Here is a 27,147-nt window from a genome sequence, read left to right as displayed (position 1 = left end):
GCTTCATAGAAAATGAAAGACATAAATGTTCATTAGTACAGTTTTAGTATTACCCTTAGATAGGAGTACTTCATTTGGAGTAGAATTTAATGAGATTAGCTGATGAACTACCTATAGTCAACCAACTGTTTAGAAAATTAAATGTCAGCAATTAATTTGTAATAATCATGCTAATGAGTTTAAAATTTAAGTTCTTATGTTTTTTCTCATGTCTGAAATGGGAATAATGTGGTTCATTTCAAACTGAGAGAATGTGAATGTGAGAGAAATGATTGAGTTGAGAGGGCTTATTCCTAGAAGCTTATTTCCCTATCTATAGATAAACCTAAAAAAAAAAAAAAACCAACAAAACACAACTTTGGAAATACTAAAATGCAAATGTAAAGTGTCCCCCCCACCCCCCTGAAATCTTGGGGCATTTGGTGACACAGGGTTAGATTTTTTTATTCAGGGTCTTGTGACCTTTCCCTAGGTACTAAAACTTACCTCACCTTCTGCACTATTGCCTTCAAAGTATTGAATTCTGTCATTTCCATTTGACTATATTGAGAGTTTTAGGTTTATTCAGAATACTTTTGATTTTATTTGTTTCAAATTATTTCTGGGTGGGATGTTCAGAAAAACTGTCTCAACTAGAACATTTTGTGAAATGATTAGGGAGTGACCATGCTAGAGGCTGCTGGCTACCTACCAGAACTCCTCTCAGGGCGAAGCTGAACTTCACAGTCCAGGGTTTTAGCCCTTTCTTAGACCTGTGGCCTGTGGACACAGAAGCAGGGTATCAGCATCATGTAACCAAACTCTCTCTTAGGAGTGGATTCAAATTAACCAGGTTTGTAGATCTTGTTAGGTGTTTTAAAAATGCAGTTTTAGGGCCTCCCTGGTGGCGCAGCAGTTGAGCGCTGGGTTGCGAAGCTGCCCGCAGCCTCTGCAGAGCCGGTTCGATCCCCGGCTGCTCCCCGGCCACCGGGCGAGGGTCCCACATGGTGCTCAGACCTCTCCTGCCACCCGCTGCTCCCCTCAGCAGTGTACTTTGGTCCTTCTGCCTGATCTGCTCCCCGTTCTGGCTCTGGTGAATTCTCTCATCCTCCCGCGCTTCTGACTGTACCCAGTGCTTATATAAATAAATAAATCTTTAAAAAAAAAAAATGCAGTTTTAAATGGTCCCACCACTATGGAAAGCTGTGTGAAGGACGCTCAAGCTACTAAAAAATGGAGCTACCATACAACCCAGCAATTCTATTTCTAGTAATCTACCGAAAGCTCACAAAAACATTTACTCGAAAGGAAACCTACACTCCTGTTTATTGCAGCACTATTTATAATAGCTAAGATAAGGAAACAACTTAAATGCCCCAAAACAGATGACTGGATTAAGAAGATGTGAGATATCTATATCTATATCTATCTGTGTACACATGTATATATCTGTGTACACATGTACACACACAATGGAATACTATTCAGCAATTAAAAAGAAACCCATGACATTTGTAGCAACATGGATGGAGCTGGAAGAGATTATGCTCGGTGAAATGAGCCAGAAGGAAAGAGAAAAATATCAGATGGTTTCACTTATAGGAGGAACATAGGGTAACCAAACATGGATTAGGAAAATAAAAAGACAGACTGTAAATAGGAGGCATTCAGCTGGGGAAGGGGAGGGAGAAGGATCAAAAGGGGAGGGCAAAGGAGGGAAGAGCACAAGAGACTATGGTGACAGTTCATGGGTGTGTTGGTGGTGGTAATTTTATGGGGATTACACCTGAAAGGAGAATGAACAACAATATAAATAAGTAAATAAGTAAATAAATAAACAAGTGCAGTTTTATTTACAGTGAGGAATATATCAATGCTCTGTTTTACTCAAAAGGAGGACTATGAAAGCAGCTTATGTAGACATACAAAATCCAATACGTATTTGAGATGGGTAAAGGGAATACAATAGGAAGTGACAGCAAATGTAGAGATAAATGAGGCCAATAAAAATTTTACCAATACACTTTATGAGGGGAGACCACACATTTGGTTCTAAACTTTGTAGCAGCAGGTGAAATGAAGCAACTTATTTGTTTAAATGATTTACCGTGTTCATAAAAGAAAACCCAACCAGTTTCTCAGCATACTCCCTGTTACTGATCTTAAGTTGTGAGTGACATTATAAAGTGATTACTATCTAGTGTACTAAACTGATTATCAAGAATATAATTAGGGCTTCTCTGGTGGCTTAGGGGTTAAATCTCAGCACTATCACCATTTTGATCCCTGGCCAGGGAGCTAATCCACATATGGTGCAGTAAACTTCTCCTGTCTTACCCACTGCTTCCCTTAGCAGGGTATTTCAGAAAATCTGCCTCTTCTGCTTCCCACTCTGTCTCTGGTGAATCCTCGCAACCTCTGCACCTATGGCCTGCACCCCAGTTCTTCTACACAGAGATAAAAGTTAAAAAAAAATAAAAAAAATAAATAGCAGTGGTTTTCACAGAGCTTTTATTATAATATCCATCATTCTTGCCTAATTGAATCACAAGATGTATCTTTGTAATGGCACCATTATGGCATAAGCATTGATTATTTGTAAAGGTCTGGCAGGATCCATAGGTGTATTTTAGAGTGTCATTGTATGGATGGACTGTACAGATAGTTTCAGGAAGTCATCAATATATATTATTATTATTATTTTTTTTTGCTGAGCTTTGATATATATTAGGTAGCAATGACTTGGAATCATAACTTGGGATTATGAGAGGCCTATGTATTTACATTAATTAATTTTCTTTAAGAACTGAAGAGTCCAATAAAATCTAACTGACTAGAACCACCAGAGGCCTCTTAGTGAAAAGTGGAGATTATAGGAGACTATAGCTTGGGCAAGGTCAGGAATCTTTTGTTAAAAATATTTCCTACCTGTTAGAAAACATAGATTAATGATTAGCAGAATGTCCAAACCTTATTTCTCTTATGACAAAACCATGATAATTTATGCAATGGTAAATTTTAAAGGGAGTAGCAACCACAGACATTCAAAAAAAAGTAAAACAAAACAAAGCACTCTCGGAAGTATCTACAAAATACCTGACTTTGAGTAATATTTCTTGTTAGTGTATCTTTTAAGGCAGGAGTTTTCAGAACTTTTATTCTCAGGATCCCTTTCTATTATTAAAAAATTATTGAGAACTCTAGCAAGCTTTTTTTCTTTAATGTAGGTTATTTCTTTTTTGTTGTTTTTTTTTAATTACTTTTTTTTAAAGATTTATTTTATTTATTTATACAAGCACTGGGTACAGTCAGAAGCACGGGAGGGTGAGAGAATTCACCAGAGCCAGAGCGGGGAGCAGAGCAGGCAGAAGGACCGAAGTGCACTGCTGAGGGGAGCAGCAGGCGGCAGGAGAGGTCTGCGCGCCATGTGGGACCCTCGCTTGGTGGCCAGGGATCGAACCAGTGCTGCAGAGGCCGCGGGTAGCTTCTCAAACCAGCGCTCAACCTGCGCCACCGGGGAGGCCCAATGTAGGTTATTTCTATCAGTATTTATGATTAAAATCTAAAATCACAAACCTTTATTATTTAAAAATAATTTATTTAAAAATAACAAACTCATTGCATTGTAAGATCAATAACATTTTAATGAAATATAGATTTTTTCAAAACAAAAATAATTTCAGATACATTTCACATTTTTGCAAATTCCTCTAATGTCAGTCTTACTAGAAAACATCTAGTTTCTAATATCAGCTTCTCCATTCAATCTGAGATTTAGCCATATATGAATATAGATAGTGAGAAAGGGAGGCAATACTTTAGTAGCCTTTGCAGATCGTTTTGAATATTTTTCTTTGATGCTTCATCAAAACCCAACAAACGATAATTCCTTAAGTGTTAATTGCAATTTAGCTGAAGCTGAAAGCATGGCATTTAGTGAATCTGTACTTAATGTAAATTTGGGTATATTTGCATTTTAATATTTCTAGAATTTAGAACTCTTTTTTAAACTTTTTAAAAAAACATTTATTTATTTGTGCATACGGGAACTGCCGGGGATCGAACTGGTGCCGCAGACGCTGCGGATAGCTTCCTAGTACTGTGCTTAACCCCTTGTACCACCAGGGAGGCCCTAAAATTTGGAACTCTTAATGTCTTTTTCTCAGTCATTGTACCAGCTTGTTATTCATATATGAGCATATTTGACAAATAAATACCTTGAAAGGGGACTGGTAAGGCGTTAAAAATATTAGCCATTTTTGGTCCTGATTTTGAAAAAGTGGTTGATATATGATGTTTATGAGAGAAACTTCATATTTGTAGTCATGTGATAGATTGAGTAACCAGTCAGCTATGTTGAAAACTAAAACTTAGGTTGTGGAGTATGAATGTAACAAAATCAGTGTTTTTTCAGTATCCTGGCTTCTCATTTTTGAGAATTTCCTCTTCTTTTGTGCTGCATTGAGTTTGTGGCTAAGTAGTTTGAATTGTTCATGAAAGCCTTGTTCTTTCTGTCTCTCTTTTTGTTTTGGGAGTTTAGTGCCATAGGTATATCCCAATGTAAATGGAAAACAGAAATATTTAATGGATTAATCTTGTATTTGATTGAGGAATAAAGGATTTGATTTTTTAAATTAATGTTCATGTTATACTGATTTGATTATAAACCATTCTTTAAAAAAGATCTCTTCATTATAGACCATTTAACAATTTACAGAAGTTTAGGGCATAGTATTATGTACATTTTTGTACTCATCACTTGGCTTAAATTATTGCTTTATGGCCAACTTTGTTTCATTGCTACTATTTCCCTCGATTTTTTTTTTTAAAGATTTATTTATTTTTATACAAGAGCTGAGGCACAGGCCAGAGGCACGGGAGGGTGAGAGGATTCACCAGAGACAGAGTAGGGAACAGAACAGGCAGATTGACTGAAATACACTGCTGAGGGGAGCAGCAGGAGAGTCAAGAGAGGTCTGCTGCACCATGTGGGATTCTTGCTGGCCGGCCTGGATTGGCCTGGCACTGCAGAGGCTGCGGACAGCTTCACAGCGCTGCACTCAATCCGCTGCACCACCGGGGAGGCCCCCCCTCAATTATTTTTTTTTTTATTTTTTTTTTTATTTTATTTTTTATTTTTTTTTTATTTTTATAAATTTTATTGTTATATTCCCCATACAATTGCAGCCCCCCATTCTGACCCCAATCCCTCCCCTCCCGCCCCCGCCCCCCTAAAAGTGTCTCTGGTTCATAGTTTTTTGTTGATTTTGATTTTCATTTTCTTATAGTTATTCATTTTCCTGGTCCATTATTTAAGTTTTCTAGATTCCTGCTATGAGTGAGACCATCCGGTATTTTTCTTTTTCTTTTTGGCTTATTTCGCTGAGCATGATCCCTTCCAGCGCCATCCATGTTGCAGCAAATTGCATGTGTTTATCTTTTTTGAATGCTGAGTAATATTCCATGGTATATATGTACTACATCTTCTTGATCCAGTCGTCTATTTTTGGGCATTTGGGTTGTTTCCAAAGCTTAGCTATTGTAAACAGTGCTGCTATAAACATAGGGGTGCAGGTGTTCTTTGGAATTGATGTTTCTGTGTCCTTTGGGTAAATACCTAGGAGTGGAATTGCTGGGTCATATGGAAGCTCTATGTTTAGTAGGTCCAGAAATCTCCACACAGCTTTCCACAGTGGTTGGACCAGTTTGCACTCCCACCAACAGTGCAGAAGAGTTCCTTTTTCTCCACACCCTCGCCAACATTTGTTGTTGCTAGTTTTTTTAATATGTGCCATTCTCACTGGTGTAAGATGGTATCTCATGGTAGTTTTGATTTGCATTTCCCTGATGACAAGTGATGTTGAACATTTTTTCATATGCCTGTTGGCCATTTGCATTTCCTCTTCAGAGAAGTTTCTTTTTAGCTCTTCTGCCCATTTTTGGACTGGATTATTTTCTTTGTTGTTGTTGAGTCTCATCAGCTCTTTGCAGATTTTTGTGATCAGTCCTTTATCATTATTGTTGGGTGCAAAAATATTCTCCCAGTTGGTGGGGTTTCTCTTTGTTTTTGTTATTGTCTCTTTTGCTGTGCAAAAGCTCTTTAATTTGATGTAGTCCCAGCTGTTTATCTTTGCCTTCACTATCACTGCTTTGGGTGATGTGTCTGTAAAGATGTCTTTGATGTGCAAATCACGTAGTGTTTCGCCTATATTTCCTTCTATATATTTTATGGTTTCAGGTCTTATGTCTAGTTCTTTAATCCATTTTGAGTTGATTTTTGTGTATGGTGTGAGGTGGTGGTCAAGCTTCATTCTTTTGCATGTAGCGACCCAGTTTTCCCAGCACCATTTATTGAACAAACTTTCTTTGCTCCAATGCATATTCTTTGCTCCTTTGTCAAAGATTAGTTGACCATAAATCTGTGGGTTTATTTCTGGATTTTCTATTCGATTCCATTGGTCTGTATGTCTGTTCTTGTTCCAATACCATGCAGTTTTGATGATTATGGCTTTGTAGTATAGTTTGAAGTCTGGGAGTGTGATGCCTCCATTCCCTTCTTTTTTTTTCAGGAGAGCTTTGGCTATTCGGGGTTTTTTGTGATTCCATATGAATTTCATCAATAATTGTTCTATTTCTTTGAAGAATGACATTGAAATTTTGATTGGAATAGCATTGAATCTGTATATTGCTTTTGGAAGGATGGCCATTTTAATAATGTTTATTCTTCCAATCCATGAGCAGGGGATGTCTCTCCATTTCTTTGTGTCTTCTTCTATTTCTTTTAACAGTGTTTTATAGTTTTCTTTGTATAGGTCCTTTACCTCTTTTGTTAGATTTATTCCCAAATATTTGATTTTTTTTGTTTCAATAACAAAAGGGATAGTCTTTTTGATTTCTTCTTCTTCAGATTTATTGTTTGTGTATAGGAAGGCTACTGACTTTTGCGTGTTGATTTTGTATCCTGCCACTTTACTGAACTGATTGATGAGTTGAATTAGCTTTTCTGTGGAGTTTTTGGGGTTCTCTATGTATAATATCATATCGTCTGCAAATAGTGATAGTTTGACTTCTTCTTTTCCTATTTGGATTCCTTGGATGTCTTTCTCTTGTCTTATTGCCCTGGCTAGGACTTCCAGTATTATATTGAAAAGCAATGGTGAGAGTGGACATCCTTGTCTTGTTCCAGATCTTAATGGAATTGCTTTCAGCTTTTCACCATTGAGAATGATACTGGCTGTTGGCTTGTCATAGATGGCCTTTATGATGTTGAGGTATGTTCCTTGTATCCCAAGAACTTCAAGGGCTTTTATCATGAATGGGTGTTGCACTTTGTCGAAAGCTTTCTCAGCATCTATTGATATTATCATATGGTTTTTATATTTCTTTTTGTTGATGTGTTGGATAACGTTGATTGATTTTCGGATGTTAAACCATCCTTGTGCCCCTGGAATGAATCCAACTTGGTCGTGGTGAATTATCTTATGGATACATTGTTGGATTCTGATAGCTAAAATTTTATTGAGGATTTTTGCATCAGTGTTCATTAGGGAGATTGGCCTGTAGTTTTCCTTTTTCTCAATTATTTTTTTTAAAGATTTATTTATTTATGCATACAAGTGCTGTGGCACAGGCCAGAGATGCCGGGTATGTGTGTCTGTGTGTGTGTGGAGGGGGGGGGCGGGGGGGGAGGGTTGTTGTTAGAGGATTCACCAGAGACAGAGTGGGGAACAGAACAGGCAGACTGACTGAAGTACACTGCTGAGGGGAGCAGCGGGCGAGGCAGGAGAGGTCTGCTGCTCCATGTAGGATGCTCCGTGGCTGGCCGGGGGATCTATCTCGTGCTGCAGAGGGTGCAGATTGCTCCACAGTGCTGTGCTTAACCCCTTGCATCACCAGGTATGCCCTATTTCCCCCGATTATTTTGATATAAATCTGAAATACATCCTTTTAGACAGACAGACAGACAGAAAGAAAAAGACTCTCCTTGATTAAAAGTAAATCAGGTTCCTGTTAATCCTCTTTCCAGTTAGGCCGTGACTTTTGTGTCCAATTTTTGCATCACCCAATTTTGGCAAGAATTCTTTTAAGTTGATTTAGCTAGATTTCTTTCTCCCCCAGGCCCTATTACTCTCATTCTCTGCGATTCTGCAGGTGGTATCTGCTCTGATCTCCTAGGCCTGTGACCTGAAAGAATCTTGTTAGCTCTGTTCAGCCACAATTCCCCCTCACCCCACGATTCCTTTTCATAATTTTCTATCCATTGACACTCCTACCCCACCCTTTTGCTCCTTGATTGTAAATTTGCACTTTTCCTTGTGTTATCGGGAGTTGAGCCCGGTTCTGTGTTGAGGTCTCTTTCCTCTTTTGCAATTATCCTGAATAAAAACTTTTATCATTTTAACTACTGTCCTGCTCTCTTTTTTATTATATATAACACATATATGTGTTTCAAATATATGTATTTATTTATATATTTATATATGCATGTAGCATATGCAATGTTTATGTGTATATTTCATCATATATTCCTGAAAGTTGATAATATTTCAAAGGCCACTATTAAATCTTAAATGAGTAAGTACTTAAAATCAAGTATCTTGTTCTTGTGTATTTCACATTTACCCATTTGTTTCATAGAACAATTACATATTTAAATTAAGTTATATGTATCCTAAATGTTGTGTAGTGCTGTCTAAGGAATACCATCTTTTTATTTCGTGGCACTGAAGCAACATGGCTATTTCAGGAGTCTCTTAATCTATAGGACTCACCTCAGAGGTAACTGTAAAATTTTGAACTTTGATTCTAAAAAGGCATCATTTTTTTGAATGACAGTTTCAAGCAAAAAGTTGTTTTATTTTTGCATTTAATAAAAAATTACTAATAAAGAGAGAGAACTTCAGGACATGTTTTACTAAAAGCCTCCTCTCTCCCCTTATAAAAGCACAAAATCTTTGTGAAGTAGAAAAAGTAGAAAGATAAGAGAGGAAAGTTATCTACCTAGTAAGTAAATCTTTGTCTAGTTTCATATACATTAAACAGTTAAGTTACTTAGTATGTTGATGAGCTTCCTTTCCCCTCAAAAGCTTGAGTGTCTCACTAGCTAGTTCCTTGAAGGAGGGAAACAAGAGCCCGCCTAAGGGGATTAGTGAGGTAAAACACTATTCAGCTGTTCAGTCAAAACTAAAATTGCAGTTTACATTTTTAAAATTCACAGTAGAAGTCTGCAGTATATTTTAGATAAAGAATAGACTTTTAAGAAAAATCTATTGAGTCTGATTTGTTTGAGTTCTTTATTGTCATAACTCACATTACTGTTTAAAATGAGCACATTAATATTATATAGTCACAACCGTATTATAGCATTGCTCCCATTTTTCTGCATTAAAAATGAAAAAGGGCATTGTCCACATCTAGAATTTATTTTTCATATCTTTGCATTAAACACACTTTGTTCCTTTTATATTTATCTTAAAATAGAAAAGAAGTGTTCCTATTGTTTCCATATAGTTGCTGCCTACATTATCTATAGAAGCTGTATTGTGAGCGCTTTAAAATTCTCAAACCGGTTTTGTCTGTAATACTTGGAGCTTAAAATTCTCAAACCAGTTTTGTCTGTTATGCTTGGCGCTTAGTCATCATCATACGTAGCAGGACCTGATTAAGAAGGCTGTTCCGCCTCTAAACCTTGCTAGATTGTAGCCACTAGCAACCAAGCTGCGATAATTTCCCTTTGATGACATCATCCACTGTGGAAGAACCCAGTTGCTTCAGCGAGTGAAACTACATGCAGTTCTAACCCTCATCAAATATGGCATCTCCCCTGCCTGCTGCAGCAGGGGTAGAAAAAATGCCACTGTCTTTTTAAGCTAGCAAGCTTTTCTTTTTCTTTTTCTTCTTTTTTAAAATTCTAATCATGGATGCTGCTTCTGATCCCTATTTGCCTTATGACGGGGGAGGAGACAATATTCCCTTGAGGGAATTACATAAAAGAGGTAATGCCATTGCTATGAATCCTCTGTTGGTATGTTTTGCATGTGGCTGGGTGGTTCTCTAGTTTAAACAGGTTATTGGTTGTCCTTTCAATACTGCAGTGTGTTGTTTGGTTGCCCTGTGTTGTTCGTAAGCCGCAAATGTAACCTTTGGAATGCTTCTGTAGTCCCTGATTGTTTTCTCTGTGCAGATTAGTACTGCTTTAGATACTGCTTTAGATCACATCGGACTCTGTCTCCGACTCCATCTTCTGTGGGAAAATCCTCTTTTTACTTCACTGCGAAAATGAATTAATCTGCTTTTACATCCGGCTTAAGTCATGTTGTTTAGCACCTACAAAGTAATTTTTTCTTCCTTTGGCAAACATGTCCTTTAATTTACACAGAGAAATTAAGTGTGTCTGTGTTCCATCCGATTTCAGCTGCTGCCAATTACCGTGTAGCTTTTATACCATATAGTAAATTTACCTATATTCTAGAATACTTTAAAATGGTAATAAAGATAAACAAATTTACATATTAATATTTTCATTTAATGTGCATTTCAGCTAGTTAACATTAACGGCATTGTCTTTCGCAGGTATCTTGTCAAAATTGATATGATAAAAACATTTAGGGTAATTTCTACACATCAGAGAAAAAATGGTCAATAGGTTATTAAAAAAAAAAGAACAACAGAAAAATACCCAGCATTCATGTTATTCTTTCTGCAGACACTACCTTGATCTCCTTAAAACTGATTCCGGTGTTAATTAAACTGCTCTTTTTTAATTTTTCTAAAACTGGTTATGTTACAGAGCAACCCTCTAACAGTTATTCTAAAAATAGATTGGTTGGCAACTGTTATTCTGGGAAAAAAATTGAACCTTAATAAAAATCTCTTCATTTATGAGTGACATTAATTTGAATTATTGCCTGATATTGTAAACTCACTTTCAGTTTAACATAAACTTCTAATTATGAAGTAAACAAGGAAGTTATGATTTTTCCTGAGCATTTTTAACCACTTTTTATAAATTTATTTTCTATTTTGATAACTTTTTTTAGTATTAAGTTCCATTGGAATTAAAAAAATGTCAAAGTGTTCTACAAATATTTATTGATTCAGTTGTGTCTGCTATAGTGTTTTGGAGTCTGACCAGTTGAAATATTATCCTCTATTATGCTATCGTTAGTAAAAGTTTGCATTTCAGATTTTCAGAAAAACTATAAGATCATATTACATATTATGCTTTTTTATAGAGTTGCCCTCCTAAGATTTCAATATATATAAATCCATATACATGTAATTTTAGAATATTTGAGTAAATACCTAAAAGAAAACAATAAAAATTCCTTATAATCTTATTACCTGAAGTTTTTTTTTATTTTCTAATTCTTAATGTGACCATAGTTCTCCATTTTCCTATATTCCCATCCTGTTTTTTGTAAGAATTTCTTTGAACAGGAAGCAACGTGAATGAATGGTGACTATTCACTTGTCACATTTATTTGCTAATCAGTAATTAAGCTGTAAAACAAGACAGACTGTGTTTTCTCTGACCTATTACAACATCAGTTTGTTGATGATAATAAACCAGAACGCCTGGTATTGGAAAATTTAAATTGTCAGTATTAAGCTTGACAGTCTGATAGAATTTACTTGTAGACTCCATTTCTGTATCAGATATACAAATAAGTAGTTAGTGAAAGCTGTTGTGAGAGGAAGGATGGTTACTGATATGGCTATTACCAAAATACAGGTTTTTCATTTCTATTGTATTTTCATAAAGAGTCATTTAGGAATCTTGCTTAAGGCTTAAATTAGTCCAACTCGTGGCAACTCAATGTAGGTTCCTTATTCCTTAATGAGACTTAATGTAAACAGTGCTATTTGAAAGCGACATTGTTATTATAGTACAGATCAGCTGATTATTACTTTATACTATAGTATTTAAAGTAAAATTTTGTTCTCCATAATTGTGACCCATTGTAGCCATGGGTCAACACAAAGAAACTAGAATTGTGTAAACAAACCATAAATCAAGAAAATCAAGAAATCGGACTCAATTTTCTTGTGAGAACAAATTACAATGACAAACTATCTCTGAAGGCTGATAAACAGTGAAGAGGCAGATAATAAAAATATAATATTGTAAAGAATATCAATAAAGTAAATATTATAATCTACTTGCTAAATCCCTGGAGTGTTAAAGCCAGGGATTTACCTTAATGGGATAAGTTTAACTTAATACTGCTTTTCAAGGTAAGATGGCAAATGATGAAGCTTCCTACTTCAGTTAGTAATAGAGATTGGAAATTAGTAGTTTCAAAGTAAAGTTTGTTAATATATTTTTGATTGATTAGAAATTAAGAGAATATTTTAGAAATTGTCTTCTTTTGGGGGTACATTTCCTGTACAGAAATATCAAGTTCTTGCATAAAATGTCTGTTACCATTTTTATCAGGAAAAAAAGAAACCTTGGTTTATCTGGATTGTTAGTTTTATACAATTTGACTTCCTTAATTTATTTGTGACATTTAACTAGTTTAGTGGTTGAATCATTTTTTTTCTACCAGACCCTTATGTTGGATTTGATCTTTGGGGCTGTAAGCCTCCATTTATTCCATGAAGGACCTTTAAATAAGAATATTGTTTCAAAGCATCTGTTGGACTCTTGGATAAAGAAACACTGCTCACTGCTGTGAAGAATGATGTTGGTGGCAATAGTAGTATTAATAATAGCTAATACTTTAGTGTAGAATTTACTGTTTGTCAGATACTGTTGTAAATACTGTATATATCAGTTCATTCATGTGTAACAGATAATTTCAGTCCTCATCACAGATTTGTAAAGTAGGTACTGTTTTAATCCTCATTTCCCAGTTGACAAAACTAAGGTAAAGAAATGTTAAAGAAAAATCAAAATTTAATCCGGATGTTTTGACTAATACTCTAATCATGGGGATAGACTGCTTGTGTGTGTGTGTATGTACATACATATACACACATGCATGTGTATTACATATATGTAATGACTTGGCATTTTGAGTCTGGTAGGAGCTTAAGAAAGCTTTCTAAGTTTAAAAATAAAGTCCCAAAGAAATTAATTAAAAAAATAATTTCTAGTGAATGATAAAGACAGCATTTCTGTCAGACTTTAGGGGAGGAAAATAATCAGTCTCCTTTTGACAGGTGTTGTCAAAGTAGGCCAAGTCTTCAGGGACACAGGGAATTTGATAGGGCATTCCTGGTGGAGAGAATACTAAATGCGAGAGTAACTGCAAGTACATTGTTCCCTGATTAGCTTTGTTGTTCCTGTGGTCCGTAAAGGGGATAGTACTGAAAGCTAGAAGGTAGAGGAGTGCCAGATCCCAGGGGAACTTGAATGCCAGACTAAATAACGGTCTTAAAACCCCAAAAAGTATGTCCTTCGTATTGAAATAAAAGTTTATAGTTTAGAAGTTTCTACCAGAGTCATTTCTTGTCATTCATTAGCTCAGAGATACGTTTAATTAAAAGCTTTTTGTTACTATTGTAATAGGTGAATTTGTTGATTTCTACTCCCTTCTAAAAGTATAAGTAGTTGTGTTTTTTGCACCTTCTTTGGAAACCCAGGTGTTAATGATGTTTTTATTGCCATAGGGAAATACTCTAGTCTCTTTGTAAAATGATTTTAGGATCCAGGTCCTTATTGCACTTTTGTAATCTTTTAGCCAACTAGAAAATTAAATCTCTTATTAAAAATTAATTCATCTAAGTGCCTATAAATTAAAAGAATACAGCTTATTTGATGTCAGAAACTATTTGTATTCTAAAACAATAGTAAGACAAAGCTGATTTTTAAATTTATTTTTTCCTGTCTCTGAATTTAAAATCTTCAATAAGTTCTGGTTCATATTACTATCTCCAGCTCTATTTTTTTTTTTAAGAAGTTAATTTTTTAAAAAAATATTTATTTATTTATTTATTTATTTATTTATTTATTTATTTATTTATTTATTTATACAAGCACTGGGTACAGTCAGAAGTGCAGGAGGGTGAGAGAATTCACCAGAGCCAGAGCAGGGAGCAGAGCAGGCAGAAGGACCGAAGTACACTGCTGAGGGGAGCAGTGGGTGGCAGGAGAGATCTGCGTGCCATGTGGGACCCTCGCCTGGTGGCCGGGGAGCAGCCAGGGATCGAACCGGCGCTGCGGAGGCTGCCGGCAGCTTCGCAACCCAGTGCTCAATCGCTGCGCCACTGGGGAGGCCCTCCAGCTCTATTTTTAAAGGCTCTCTGATACTTTGCTATGATTAATTTTATGCCACGATGTGATCTTTCTTAGACATACTTTGTGTATCAAGATTCCAACATATGAGCAGATCTTTTGCCACATAGATTAGATTTGTAATTTTGACTGTTTTCCTAGTTGTCAGGTCTCTGCTCTGTGTCTACTGAATCACAGGAGACTGATGGCTTAAATTATATTTTAAATTTTTGTTATATCCTAATAAATATGTTTCATTTGCACTTTTTGGTAGTCTTTACAATCCTCATTAAGTCAAAAATTTTTTTATTAGTTTCTGTCACTTTATTCCTCCCATATTTAAAAGCAATTTTTTAAAAAATTGCTTTTTATAAAGCTTTTCATTCATTTAATATACAAATCATCTCATACAGAGATACTAAGTGAACATGACACTCATTTCCAATAATGCAATTGTAATAATATCCATTTTATCATCTCTACCTAAGGAATGTGGCTTTTTATTTTGGGTTGCCAACAAAACAGAGAAGAAAACAGTGAACTGGGTAGTGGACTCAGCTATGATTGGTTGTATTTGTTTGGGGATTTGTCTTTAACTTCCAATTCTTTGAAAAAAAAAATGACAATTCAATGTGAATATGGATGGTGGAACAAATTAAAAGAGCTTGTACTTTATTTATCACTCATTTATCCAGCAAACATTTAATTGACTACCTACTAAGTATTAGGCACCATATTTATCATTACCCTTTTTATCTTTCTGCTAACATTCTGGAACTTCCTCTATCAGCTTACAACATTTCAACATTTATTTTTCCTCCCTGACCAGGATGACTATTTCTTATCAGTAAGGTCACAGAGGGAGGGAAAAATACATTGGGGACTATTCTTGTTGCTGTTAACATACAGAAGAAATAGGGTAGTTAGGAAATGTTTGAAATTTTGGACTTTCTGAATTTTGTTAATGCTTTTGGTGTATGTGATAGGATAGTAACCTGCTTAATGAGCTTAATGACAAGGATCACTATTCTCACATCTTCTGTGAGGTAATAAATAACACTCTTGTTAAATAAACATTTACCTAATATTTTATTTTAGAACTATTTTGGATATTCCCTTTGAGAAGCAAACAGGCTGCTGCTAATGATGACTGAAATTATGTGAAAGCAGGTAATTTCACTGTATATTTCTGTAGTTCAGTGTTTATAAAATTATAGTTTTCAACATGTTGGTCATGAAATTTAATTGAGTTGTGACCAGTATTTAAAAAAAAGAAAATAGAACAGTAATTATCAGAGTATATGTCATACACTAAACTTTGATTTTACTTAGACATATATCTGTATATGTCATCAGTTAAAAATAATTCTTGCTATGGGTCATAATGAAAAAATGTAAAAACTCATTTCTAAGTGATCCCTGAAGTGCAGTTAACTCTGCCCAGGGTAAAGTTAGACTTTTGTGGCCTAAGATGGTCTGGAACAATCTGAGGATGAGAATGGGATATGGTATTGTCATAGACCTTTGCTAAAGCATAGGGATATGAGTACTGGTAGCAAAGCAGCTCCCATGACTTATATTGTTGGGGGAAAGGATGTCCTGAACAGACTCCACAAATGGGTTTTATGGATCCCATCCCCACCCAAACCAAAGAAATCCAAGATACCAAGGACTGCAAATCCCATAATGTCATCACCACCAAAAGGAAGATTGCTGGGAACTGAGGGTAGAGTTAAGCAGCCAGGTTTGGTATGTAACCTGACATGTGGGCCTTGGGGGTCCTTGGTTTTTTGCTGCTTTCAGCATGCTATTAGGGTTCTAGCTCAGCGGAACTGGTAGGACCCATTCACTGATTTATCTCTCTCTTTCTCCCTGAGTTATTGATTTCTTCATTTCCCCTTTTTGTAAATAAACCCTTTATTAACCTCTTTGTGTGTGCCTGAAATTGAGTCTCATTATAAGCACCTTTTAAGAACATGGGTGAGGACCCACAGTCAGGCCATATCGGGGTTGCTCTGTAACATTATTATTGCATTTTTTCATTGCACCATTTTAAGTAATACAGGGCAAGTGGTTTGGAACCAAAGGCAAAGAGTGATGATGGTAAAGAGTAGGATTTTATCAATTATTTGAAAGTGCAGTGCATGTGCATCAGTATTTTAGGAGAAGGTACCTAGCAGTTCTTAACCTACTCTGAGAGAAAAATGTACATATATGTTATAATATACAAGCAAATAAATCATGAAGTTATTTTTATTTATTTATTTATTTTTGTGGGACTCTTGCTGGTGGCCGGGTAACCAACCGGCGCTGCAGAGGCTGTAGGCAGCCTCGCAGCCCAGCGCTCAACCGCTGTGCCACCAGGAGAGGCCCAATGAAGTTATATTTTTACTCAGTGTTGCCTGGTAAGAAATGCCTTTGGAGTCAAACTTTTGAGTTTGAATACCTGTCCTACTGCTTACCAGTTGTATGTCCTTGGAAAAGTTTCTTGGCTCTCTCTGCCTTATTTTTCTATTTATAAAATGGATATCTATTTCATGAGGTTGTTGAGAGCAATAAATGAGCTAATATATGTAAAATACTAAATTAATGCTCTGGGCACACATTAAGTGCCAATAAATGTCAGTTTTGTTGCTATTAGACATCAGATAGGTAACAATGTCTGACTTTTATGTGGGATAGATTTTGAAAAATCTGATGTGTCTAGTTTTTTTTCTTTTGTCACTTGGGCTTGGTATTTTATCTTTGTAAAATGATTTTAAAGATTTATTTATTTATTTATGCAAGCACTGGGTATACAGTCAGAAGCGTGGGAGGGTGAGAAAATTCACCAGAGCCAGAGCCGGGAACAGAACAGGCAGACTGACGAAATACGCTGCTGAGGAGAGCAGCGGGCACAGCAGGAGAGGTCTGCTGCACCATGTGGGACCCTCACCTGCAGCTGGGGATTACAAACTGGTGCTGCAGAGGCTGGGGGCAGCTTCATAGTCCAGCGCTCAACTGCTGAGCCACCAGGGGATGCCCTGTAAAATGATTTTAAAACCACTGTAAAACTGTTGCCTCACCTAAGGTTTCAGGATTTATTACTGTGTTTTCTTTTAAGAGTTACAGTTTTAGCTCTTATATTTACCTCTGTGATCCATTTTGAGTTAATTTTCATATGTGGTGTGAAGGTCCAGCTTAATTCATTTGCATGTGAATAACTAGTTTTCCCAGCATCATTTATGAAAGTCTGCTTTTCCCCATTGGAAAAATAATAATTTAAAAATAAATTTTCCTCAGATAATTAAAAAACTTTTTGTTTAGATTACAGATAGTGGTAAATAATGAATTTGTGTTTCCATAGCTATACATCAGTTTTATAAAGTTCTATGTATGGGAAAAATTATGCAAGGCCAAAAAAACTTAACATTCTTTTTTCAAGAAGACTGTAAGCCAGTTATAGCTTATTGATTGGATTGGTAATTTTTCCTAGATGCTGGGTAGTTTAGTATTGGTGATATTTAAATATGAAATGTTGTTAGTGATATTTGAATCTGAAAATGTCCTTTTTATGGAAAGGTTGGTTATTGACCATTCATTTTAGTATAGACATTTGTTTCTGTGTCTATACCAGGTATTACAATGCTTTGTTGTCTATTAAAGAATTTATAGGGCTTTTGCTCAGTATACAGTTGCAGAAGAATTCATTGCTCAAATTTACAAGACTCCTCTTTCCCCCTTTGTCATAGTCTCAATCTTTGGTTAAGATTAATATTCTGTAAGTAATAAAATGCATCTGATGAAATCTTAACACCAAAATATTTTAGCAGAAACATTAGCTTGTATTCATTAACTTCCTGTTGTCAGATATCATAGTAGATATTTCACTTTATCTTTAATCCACACACCATACTCTAGAAGTGGATAAGAATACATAAGTATCATCTCTAAAAGGTTAAAAGTGACTTGTGCTGGATCAAATAGCTAATAAGTGGCAGAGTTGAAATTTGACTCTAGGACTTTCTGAGCTCGAAGTGCATTCAAGTCATGGAATTTCTCTACTAGGCTACTCTGAAGAGAAATTGATCTTTTTTACTAGGCGTTTTTTGTTGCCGTTAGGCCATTGGGTAGTAGAAGGGCAGCACTGCCATCTGGTAGTAAGATGTCCAGAAAAATCTTTGATTGTGTTCTGTTGTTTGGAGCTACTATGTTCAAATCATACTTACTTAGAATGCACGATTTGGGGATGCAAGTAGCATATCCTTTTGAGGATTCAGCCAATAAAATTAATAGACTCCTATGGTTTTTTTATAACTTGCTCAAGATTTATATTTCTAGGAGTTAGAATCTGATTAGTCTAACTTGAATCCTGTGCCTGTTTCTTATTTGGGAAGGGGAGGATACCTTTCAGTGACATCCTCCACAAGAATGCATGCAATGATCGATAGAAGTTTCCTAAAAATAATTGGTTACTTTTACCAGAGGGTACAGAAACAATAAAGGTCTCGTATATAAATACTGACCCTAATCTAAGAAAACTTAGTCAATAATGTGGTTATTTTAAGTTTGGACAAATACCTGATTATTAATATTGAATATCTCTGCACATGAAGTTGGGGAAAAAAAGAAGAAAAAAGTTGAAATTTTAAATACCCATTGGAAGAGAGGATAACTAGGTATACATATGTTCATTGCGTGTGTTGTAAATGCAAGATAACCTAAAGGGTTTTCAAAATTATGGTGTGTCACAACAATGAACTATAGTGACCTACATTTAATGATGTGCATGTATGTTTAATGATATGAGATGGTTTTTAGAAAGTATGCAAGTAACTTATGAAAAGCTTGTAAGTGGCTAGTATGATTTTTTTGCTTGCAGAAAATGTTAAAGCCTGAAGCCAATTGTAACACTCTTGTTTGCTCAAATCCCTAAACTTCCGTCAGCATACCTTCTGCAGCTGTGTGGAACAGGTTCTGCATCTTTTTTCAGTTCATGATTTACTGCTTTTTGAAACTCCCAAATCTATCACAACTCAAAAGTATTTGTTTTTCAGATTTTGTCTTTTTTGTGAATTTCAAAAGCCTGAATTTGAAAGTCAGAAGCCACTACTGAATCTTGTTCTCTGTGTTCTGCTGTGTGTTTTTCTCTTTCCTGTCTCCTATCTCACTGAATTGGTATGAGGATCTTGTGTGGAAAGGACAAGGAAATACATCTGGGTTAAGAAACCACAATTATTATTTCCAGAAGGTATTCTGGTACATCTGTAATACCACCGTCTTTTTCAGATAATGTGAATGAGAGCTGCATGCCTTTTGAGAAATGGAAAGTCCAGGGTAAATCATATTACTTTGTGTTAATAAAATCCAACTGTAAGGAACTTTACTGAGGACAAAGACAGGCATCTTTGAAGGGCAGCCTTACCTTACCTTTATTTCATCAACCTTGAAAGATTGTTTCGGGAATGAGAGATTTAGTTTATATATGAGAGAACTTTACTTTTTACTTGTGGTACTACCAACAAGCTGCTTCAATAAGATGAAGTTGAGAGTTGAAGTTGGATAGCTCAAGCTATTATAAAAATTTTATTAACACATATAATTTATTTGTTCATCTCATTTTAACACATGTAAGTTAAACTTTATTCAAATCTAGGCTGCAGTGAACTGTACACAAAAGATAACTTAGGAATATTTAAAAGTAATTGTTAGGTAACAGTACCTTTAAAATTACTTCTAATGTGGGATATGTTGGCGTTTCTGTTTTCTTGTTAGAAACTAACATTCTCTACCCTGTATAGAATGGGGTAGAATGTCTTTTCTTTGTTCCCCTTCTTTTTACTACCCAGATTTTCATATTTAGCAGAATAAACTATAAAATATGTGAAATCTCATATTAAAGTAAAAATCTGAATCATTTTAGCCAGTTCATGACTGTTTTAAATTGAAAACAAATTGAGTTCACATTCAAGAAGATATTTTTCAATTGTCTGTATATGTAATAACCCCTTACAATGAGTAAGAAATAGGATAAAAGGAAACCTATTTCTTAAAACCTGTCTCATGTTTAAGTCAGGTTAAAAATATCTCCCTGGAGATTCCATTTAATTGTATTTATCAGAGTCATAGAATTATTCCAATCATCCCTATCTCAGAAAAAAATTATTTTAGCTATAATCTAAGCCATTTTGAAAGAATGAGTCACAAAAGGACCCAAACTTCTTTTATTTCTAAAGGGGCCACAGTGAACCTTTGTTAGTGGGCACTCCCTCAAAACCAAAAATACCCATCTGTATTTCCCTCTATACTATACTTTTTTCAAACACAGCTGCTATGTCAGGTAGAAATAAATAGATATGAGGGTACAGACTGACCTTCCAAAAGTCTGGAGGAGGAGGAAGAAAGAGCTTAGTGTATTTAAGACTTTGAGTATAAGATTGAGAGCATATGTTTTATGTAAATGAACATGTGTCATTGCAGGGATTGGACCTTTAAGCCCTTGGCCAAGAATGATAAATTATTTATTCCAGGAATACTAATGGGAAAACAACTGAAATCAATATACTACTTTCCTTTTAGAAGCATTACACCTTTCTGAGGCAAACATTCAAATGTATTATATATAGAGATAAGAGAACCATGTTCTATCTAGTAGAAGCAGTTATACTTTATTAGTACAATGCTCAGTTTTTATTACAGTTGAAAATATTAGTCCCTTCTTTGTTAGTGGTTATTCCTTTGTTAGTGGTTAGTATGGTGGCTCTTAGTGCATTCCCCCAACACCTCCAATTGATTTGAGATAATCTCTTGCTCTGATCAAAACATTATGTATAGGAATTGATGAAGTCCAAATTCTAGCTTTGCCACCTGATAGTTTTGTGGCGTGACTTTGATAATGATAGTTTCTTAATCTGTAAAACCGAAAGGGAATTAGTTAATTTATTATTTTTATTTATTTATTTTAAAGATATATTTATTTATTTATACAAGCACTGGGTACAGTCAGAAGCGTGGGAGGGTGAGAGAATTCATCAGAGCCAGAGTGGGGAACAGAACAGGCAGAAGGACCGAAGTACACTGCTGAGGGGAGCAGCGGGCGGCAGGAGAGGTCTGCACGCCATGTGGGACCCTCGCCGGTGGCAGGGGATCGAACCGGCGCTACAGAGACCGTGGGCAGCCTTGCAGCCCAGCGCTCAACCGCTGCGCGACCAGGGGAGACCCGAATGAGTTAATTCAAACTGTCATACTGTCAGACTTCAAGAGTAGTTTCCTTAAAAGTCATTGAATAAGAGGTGCAAATTTCTCGTTTTATTTTTACAATATTTGTTCAAATATTTGTATACACTATATTAGATAATTATATTACCATTAAAGTGACATATTTCTAAATTATTTTTGGCATAAAACCTACATTACTGCTACATAATTTGAAAGTGTAATTTGTAATCACTTACGTTAAAATATTCTGTTTGAAATTATGTATGAATTTTTCTAAGTGTTTAGGGCTTAAAAAATTTCACATGCTTCTTTGCTTATATGTCTTTGTAAGTTATAGGTTATATCAAATAGTTATTTAATATTTAAAGATGACTTGTGCAAGTTTGCTTAGCTCTCTAGAAATAGAATTGGGCCTTTTGGTAGCAGTTTGTTGCTTTTTTCACTTATATAATTGTTAGGTAGAACTTTATTTTGATAGTTCTGTTCACATCTTCTGTCTAGAAGAGTAATTTTCCTGTTTGCATATATATCAGTCTGTAAGTGTAGTAGAAAATGAAAATTCATTCTCTGCTTATTCTAGATAATAATTATCTTTCTAGAGATAATTAAACATAGTTTCATATTTATTTGTTCACACTATTTTCTCTGTATAAGAATACATTTGACCATTAATTTTTGTTCTTGTGAGCATTTTTCTTAAACCAAAATGAAATTTACAGAATAATTTTCATATTATGCAGATCTGCATTTGATCTTTTAAAACTAATACATTTCTCTATCAGTATATGTTGATTTACCTTGTTATTGTTAGTTGCTGCAATATATGCCATTTCATAGATGTACATAATTTACTTAATTACCAGTAGATAAAACTTTTCTGTTGGTTTGACTTTTTTGGTGTTACAAGTAATGTTTCAATGAAATCTTAGTCTTTGTGTAACTGTAGAATCAATTCCTACAAATAGAAACATATTTTCATAACTTTTTTCAAATATTTCAAAATGGTTTATAAATCTTATTTAAAAGAAAGACTCAAATCTGATAATTTTTACCTATATTACCACAAATGTTTCCTGGCCAGCTTGTTTTCTTTACTCCAGATTGCTTTTCTGAGTAGTGTAAATTATCTTTCAGTATTTAGTGTTCACTTGATCTTTTTCTTTTTTTAAAGAATTATGTATAAATATGTACTGTCAAATGGCTAGCTGTACTTCACATTTTGAAACCATAGCATAATTATTTCAAATTGCAATTTAAAATTCAGATCCTTTAGGAAATTTTCTTAGATTATTACAACCTACAGTCTCAGGATTTCCTTATAACTAATTAAATATAGGTAAGGCAACTAAAAAATTTTTTTAAAGATTTATTTATTTATTTATACATACAAGCACTGGGTACAGTCAGAAGCGCTGGAGGGTGAGAGAATTCACCAGAGCCAGAGCGGGGAGCAGAGCAGGCAGAAGGACTAAAGTATACTGCTGAGGGGAGCAGCGGGGCGGCAGGAGAGGTCTGCGCGCCATGTGGGACCCTCCCCCGGGGAGTAGCCGGGGATCGAATGGGCAGCTTTGCAACCCAGCGCTCAACCACTGTGCCACCGGGGAGGCCCTAAAATTGTTTTTATAGTATCACATTAGAACTTGGTCTTAAGATATAATTTGGATTAGGTATCCTCATCATGCACCTTGGAGCCAAGGACATTTTTCTTACTGTTTACTATTACCTAGAAAAATGTGTTTATAATAAAGAAAATAATAAATATATTTAATTGTCTTTGGGCTGTTGAGACTTTAGATCTGGGGTTGAACCAAATCCTGTCTTACACTTGTTTCATAAATTGAGTGTTATTGGTACACTGGCATACCCATTCATTTTATATTTGTCTGTTACTTTTTTTGTGTTAGTGTGACAGAGTTGAGTAGTGCTATGACTGCAAAGCCAAAGAGTAAATTATTTACTTTGTGGCTCTTTTGGTAATCACTCTTTTTTTGGGTTGTAAGCACTTTGACATTAATTTCTTTTTGCTTTTTTTCTATAGCATGTTCTGTCCACTCTGTGCATAATTTATAGGCTCACAAACTGCAGGGAGATAAAGGAACTTGCTGGGTTGGCAAGTATCTGTGTTTTTAAAGTTGGCAGCTTTTGCCTTCCCAAAGGGGTTATACCAGTTTTTACTTAAAATAATACTTTTGTGGCAGAACTTCTTTCCCTGTAACATTGGCAGCTCAGTGTATTAGTGAACCTTTTAAACCTTTCGGTCTTTACCGATGTGATAAAGGAAAGTAATATTGTAGGGTTGATTTGAATTTCTTTTATGTAAATTTCTTTTTTTTGTGTTAGATTTAACTTCTTTTCAAATTTTAGAGCCATATATATATATATATATATTCTTTTTGTGAATTATCTCTCAATTCCTTTAATTCTGTTACTTTCATATGAAGTATACAGGGAACACATGTTAAAGATTTAACTTTGGAGAGGAGATCAGCGTGATTAGAGCCATCCTTTAGAAGAGAATGTGTAAAGCTGAAATGTATGGAGTCAGTGAAAGAGAGAATTTTCTTAGGTGACAAAAACAAACACTACAGTTCCAAGGACTCTCTTTTCTACTTGACAGATGACTTTGAAAAGGACATGCCATAATCTTTTTGCCTTATTTCCAAGTTTTAGATAATTTTTCATAATACTTTCCTGTATGTTATTGCCATTGTTTCAAGTGATACTATTTCCTTATGAATTATTAATGAACTTCCAAGAAGGTTACATAATTCACCATTGTCTGTCATAAAATAAAATCATTGTTCCTTTTTTGCTTTATAGGAACTCATTATACAATGACAAATGGAGGCAGCATTAACAGTTCTACTCACTTACTGGATCTTTTGGATGAACCAATTCCAGGTGTTGGTACATATGATGACTTCCATACTATTGATTGGGTACGAGAGAAATGTAAAGACAGAGAAAGGCACAGACGGGTAAGTATTTTGGTAATATTTTTGAATAGTACATAATTATATAACTTAATTATATTTTAATGATTTATTTAATGATATATTTCTGCTAGTGATCTCAGGTTGCCAAAATATGTTATATATTAAATAATATTTAAGTAAATTTCTATTTTTTATACATATGTTTTTTCTTTATGTGTTTTGTTTTTAGTTTATTTACGCCCCATATCATTCCAAAAAGGATTTGAAGTAACTGAAAATGAAAGAAATATGCTAAGACAAAATAGGAAGTCTAGGGAAAGCACCATACAGGACTTGGTGGAATGATCACGCTACCTTCAAAATTAGAAGGCATGATTTTAGGCTTTGAACAGCCTAGCAGCTATGGCATAAGACACAGTACATGAAATCATTATTCTGCATAGTGATTCTCAAACACTTTTGTCTCAAATCCCCTCTAAACCCTAAATAATTTTTGAAGATGCCTAATGAACTTTAGTTTATGTGGTTACATTAATTGATATTTATCATAACAGAGAATTAAAATTGAGAAATTTAAAAGATTATTAATTCACTTGAAAAATTACACTCAAACTCATTACATGTTAACATAACATTTTTATAAAAATAGGTGCATTTTGTAAAATAAAAATGTTTTATAAGGAAGTAACCTTGTTACATTATATGTCTATTGTCTGATTTGATAGGACTCCTGATTTTCTGTATCTGCTTCTGCATTCTGTCAGTAATTTATTGTTTTGATTGAAGTATATGAAGAAAATCTAACTGCACACAGATAGGCAGTTGGAAAATCTAGGAATATTTAAATAACCATTTTAGAATATTGTGTATATTTGATAATGCACTAAAATGACAAGTGAAATTTTCTTAAATGTTAGTTGTTGTGTGCAAATGAAACTGTATCATTGAACTTTTTGTCTTCTGTTACATTAAAATCCATTGTTTTAACCTTTTTTTTTTTTATTGAGTTAACGTTGATTTACAACATTGTATAGGATTTAGAGATATAGGGTCACACCCTTCAGGTATATTTTTATCTTGAACTTTGTATGTTTTTATATCATGCAATGATCATTTGCAAAATATTGATTTACTGCTTTATGCAAGTCTTTCAATTGTTTTAACTTTCCATTATACAATGTTATTACATAGTTATTTTAAAATCCCATTTGTTGGTGCCTCCCCTGTGGCCCAGGCTGTTGAGTGCAGTGCTGTGAAGCTGTCCACAGCCTCTGCAGCACAGGTTCAATCCTGGCCAGCCAGCGTGATACCCACACGGCGCGGCAGACCTCTCCTGTCTTGTTTGCTGCTCCCCTCAGCAGTGTATTTCAGTCAGTCTGCCTGTTCTGTTCCCCACTCTGTCTGTGGTGAATCCTCTCACCCTCTCACACATCTGGCCTGTACCCCGGTTCTAGTATGCATAAATAATTAATATCTTTAAAAAAAGTAATAAAAATAAAAATCCCATTTGTTAATATCAACACTGATCTCTTTCTAAAAAAGTCTTTTAAGTATTGGGAATCTGTCATCCTTAGAGCAATGGATACAAGCTTTTCAGAATTCCAATTTCACTTAAAAGCTCAAATTCTATCATTGGAAACAAATACATGTTTATTTTACTTAAGATGACAGGCTTGCATTTAACTATACTTGATGTGTCTTATTCCCCACAAATATCCTTATTGATGCCCATGTTATTCCATTTTTGACTAGTGGGAGTTTATTTAGATGGGTGTCTATAGCCTTAGACATAGTTGACTTTGTGTATTCTGTAAAAACAAAATGACCTTAGTTTATCTTACTCATTTTCTACACCAAACCTGGAGTAAGCCATTTCTTCAAGGAGCTTGGTTTTTGAGAAGGAAAATGGTATATTGGTTGTCTAGGCTCTAGAAGCACTTACTGCTTCTGGGTTGTTTCTAGCCTATTAAATTGATAGGAATCTTCTAATTTATATTCAAAATGATAAGGCTTTTATTTAGCATCTAGTTCTAAATTCTGTACCTCCTTTCAGCCATGCCCCAAATCTCAATATCACATATATAATCGTTTGATTTGCTTCACAATATACATATTATTACCAGCACCATCACCAGCAATATGCTTCTTGAAAAGATGTGTGAAAATCATACATCTAGGATTGATTGTTTGTGGTAATAGAAAGAGTAAAATTATTTCATTCAACTTAGAACTTACTCAGTCTCTTTAATGGGACTTTGTGGCTTAAAATATATAAAATCAATGAATTTTGGCTTTGGCTGAAGCAGTTGAGCAGCCAAGTTTTTGGCTGAGAACACAACTTTTTATTTTTTATTTTTTTTATACTATATATATATATTTTTTTTTAGACAGATTCAGGATTTTATTTATCTTGAATATGCCATTAACTGTGAGAAGGCATTTATAGAAACATTTATTATATAAAATGTGTGTTTTGCTTTATGTTTTTAGACTTATAGTTTTTTTTTCTTTTCTTTTTTTTTTAATTTAAATTTTATTTTTATATTCCCCATACAATTACAACCCCCTTAAGAACACAACTTTTTAAAGCAGCAATTCTAATAGGTCAGAAGGGGTTTGGACTGGTTAGGAATAGGTTTACATGTGCCTTTTACTAAAAGGCAAGCCTTGCCTTCTTGTGTTCTAGTAGAGTAAAATCTGAGAAGCAGATTTGTTACCATCCTGTTAATCTCCTCACCGTCTCTGCTATATTCAGTAGAGGACTTTTTTGTCTTAAACAGTAATAAAAGAGAACCTCTGGATCCTACCAATAGG

At 34.8% G+C, this 27,147-nt stretch overlaps 1 protein-coding gene across 5 annotated transcripts in view; it reads left to right on the top strand.

Annotated features, from left to right (window-relative positions):
* The window catches only part of CLCN3 (chloride voltage-gated channel 3), a gene marked incomplete at both ends in the record, with an annotated part of 62,633 nt that overhangs the window by 7,174 nt on the left and 28,312 nt on the right, over positions 1-27,147 (top strand). For 3 of the 5 annotated variants that reach the window (XM_084232308.1, XM_084232312.1, XM_084232310.1), the window contains one exon: positions 24,218-24,375. In XM_084232308.1, the coding sequence (XP_084088434.1) occupies positions 24,218-24,375 (158 nt within the window). Of the gene's footprint in view, positions 1-9,895; positions 9,975-24,217; positions 24,376-27,147 lie in introns of those variants that run through there. The other 2 variants (XM_084232309.1, XM_084232311.1) reach the window with 1 other exon arrangement.

Source organism: Talpa europaea (assembly GCF_964194135.1).
Source record: "Talpa europaea genome assembly, chromosome: 4".
Taxonomy (NCBI): Eukaryota; Metazoa; Chordata; class Mammalia; order Eulipotyphla; family Talpidae; genus Talpa; species Talpa europaea.
This window is presented reverse-complemented; position numbering and strand designations above follow the sequence as displayed.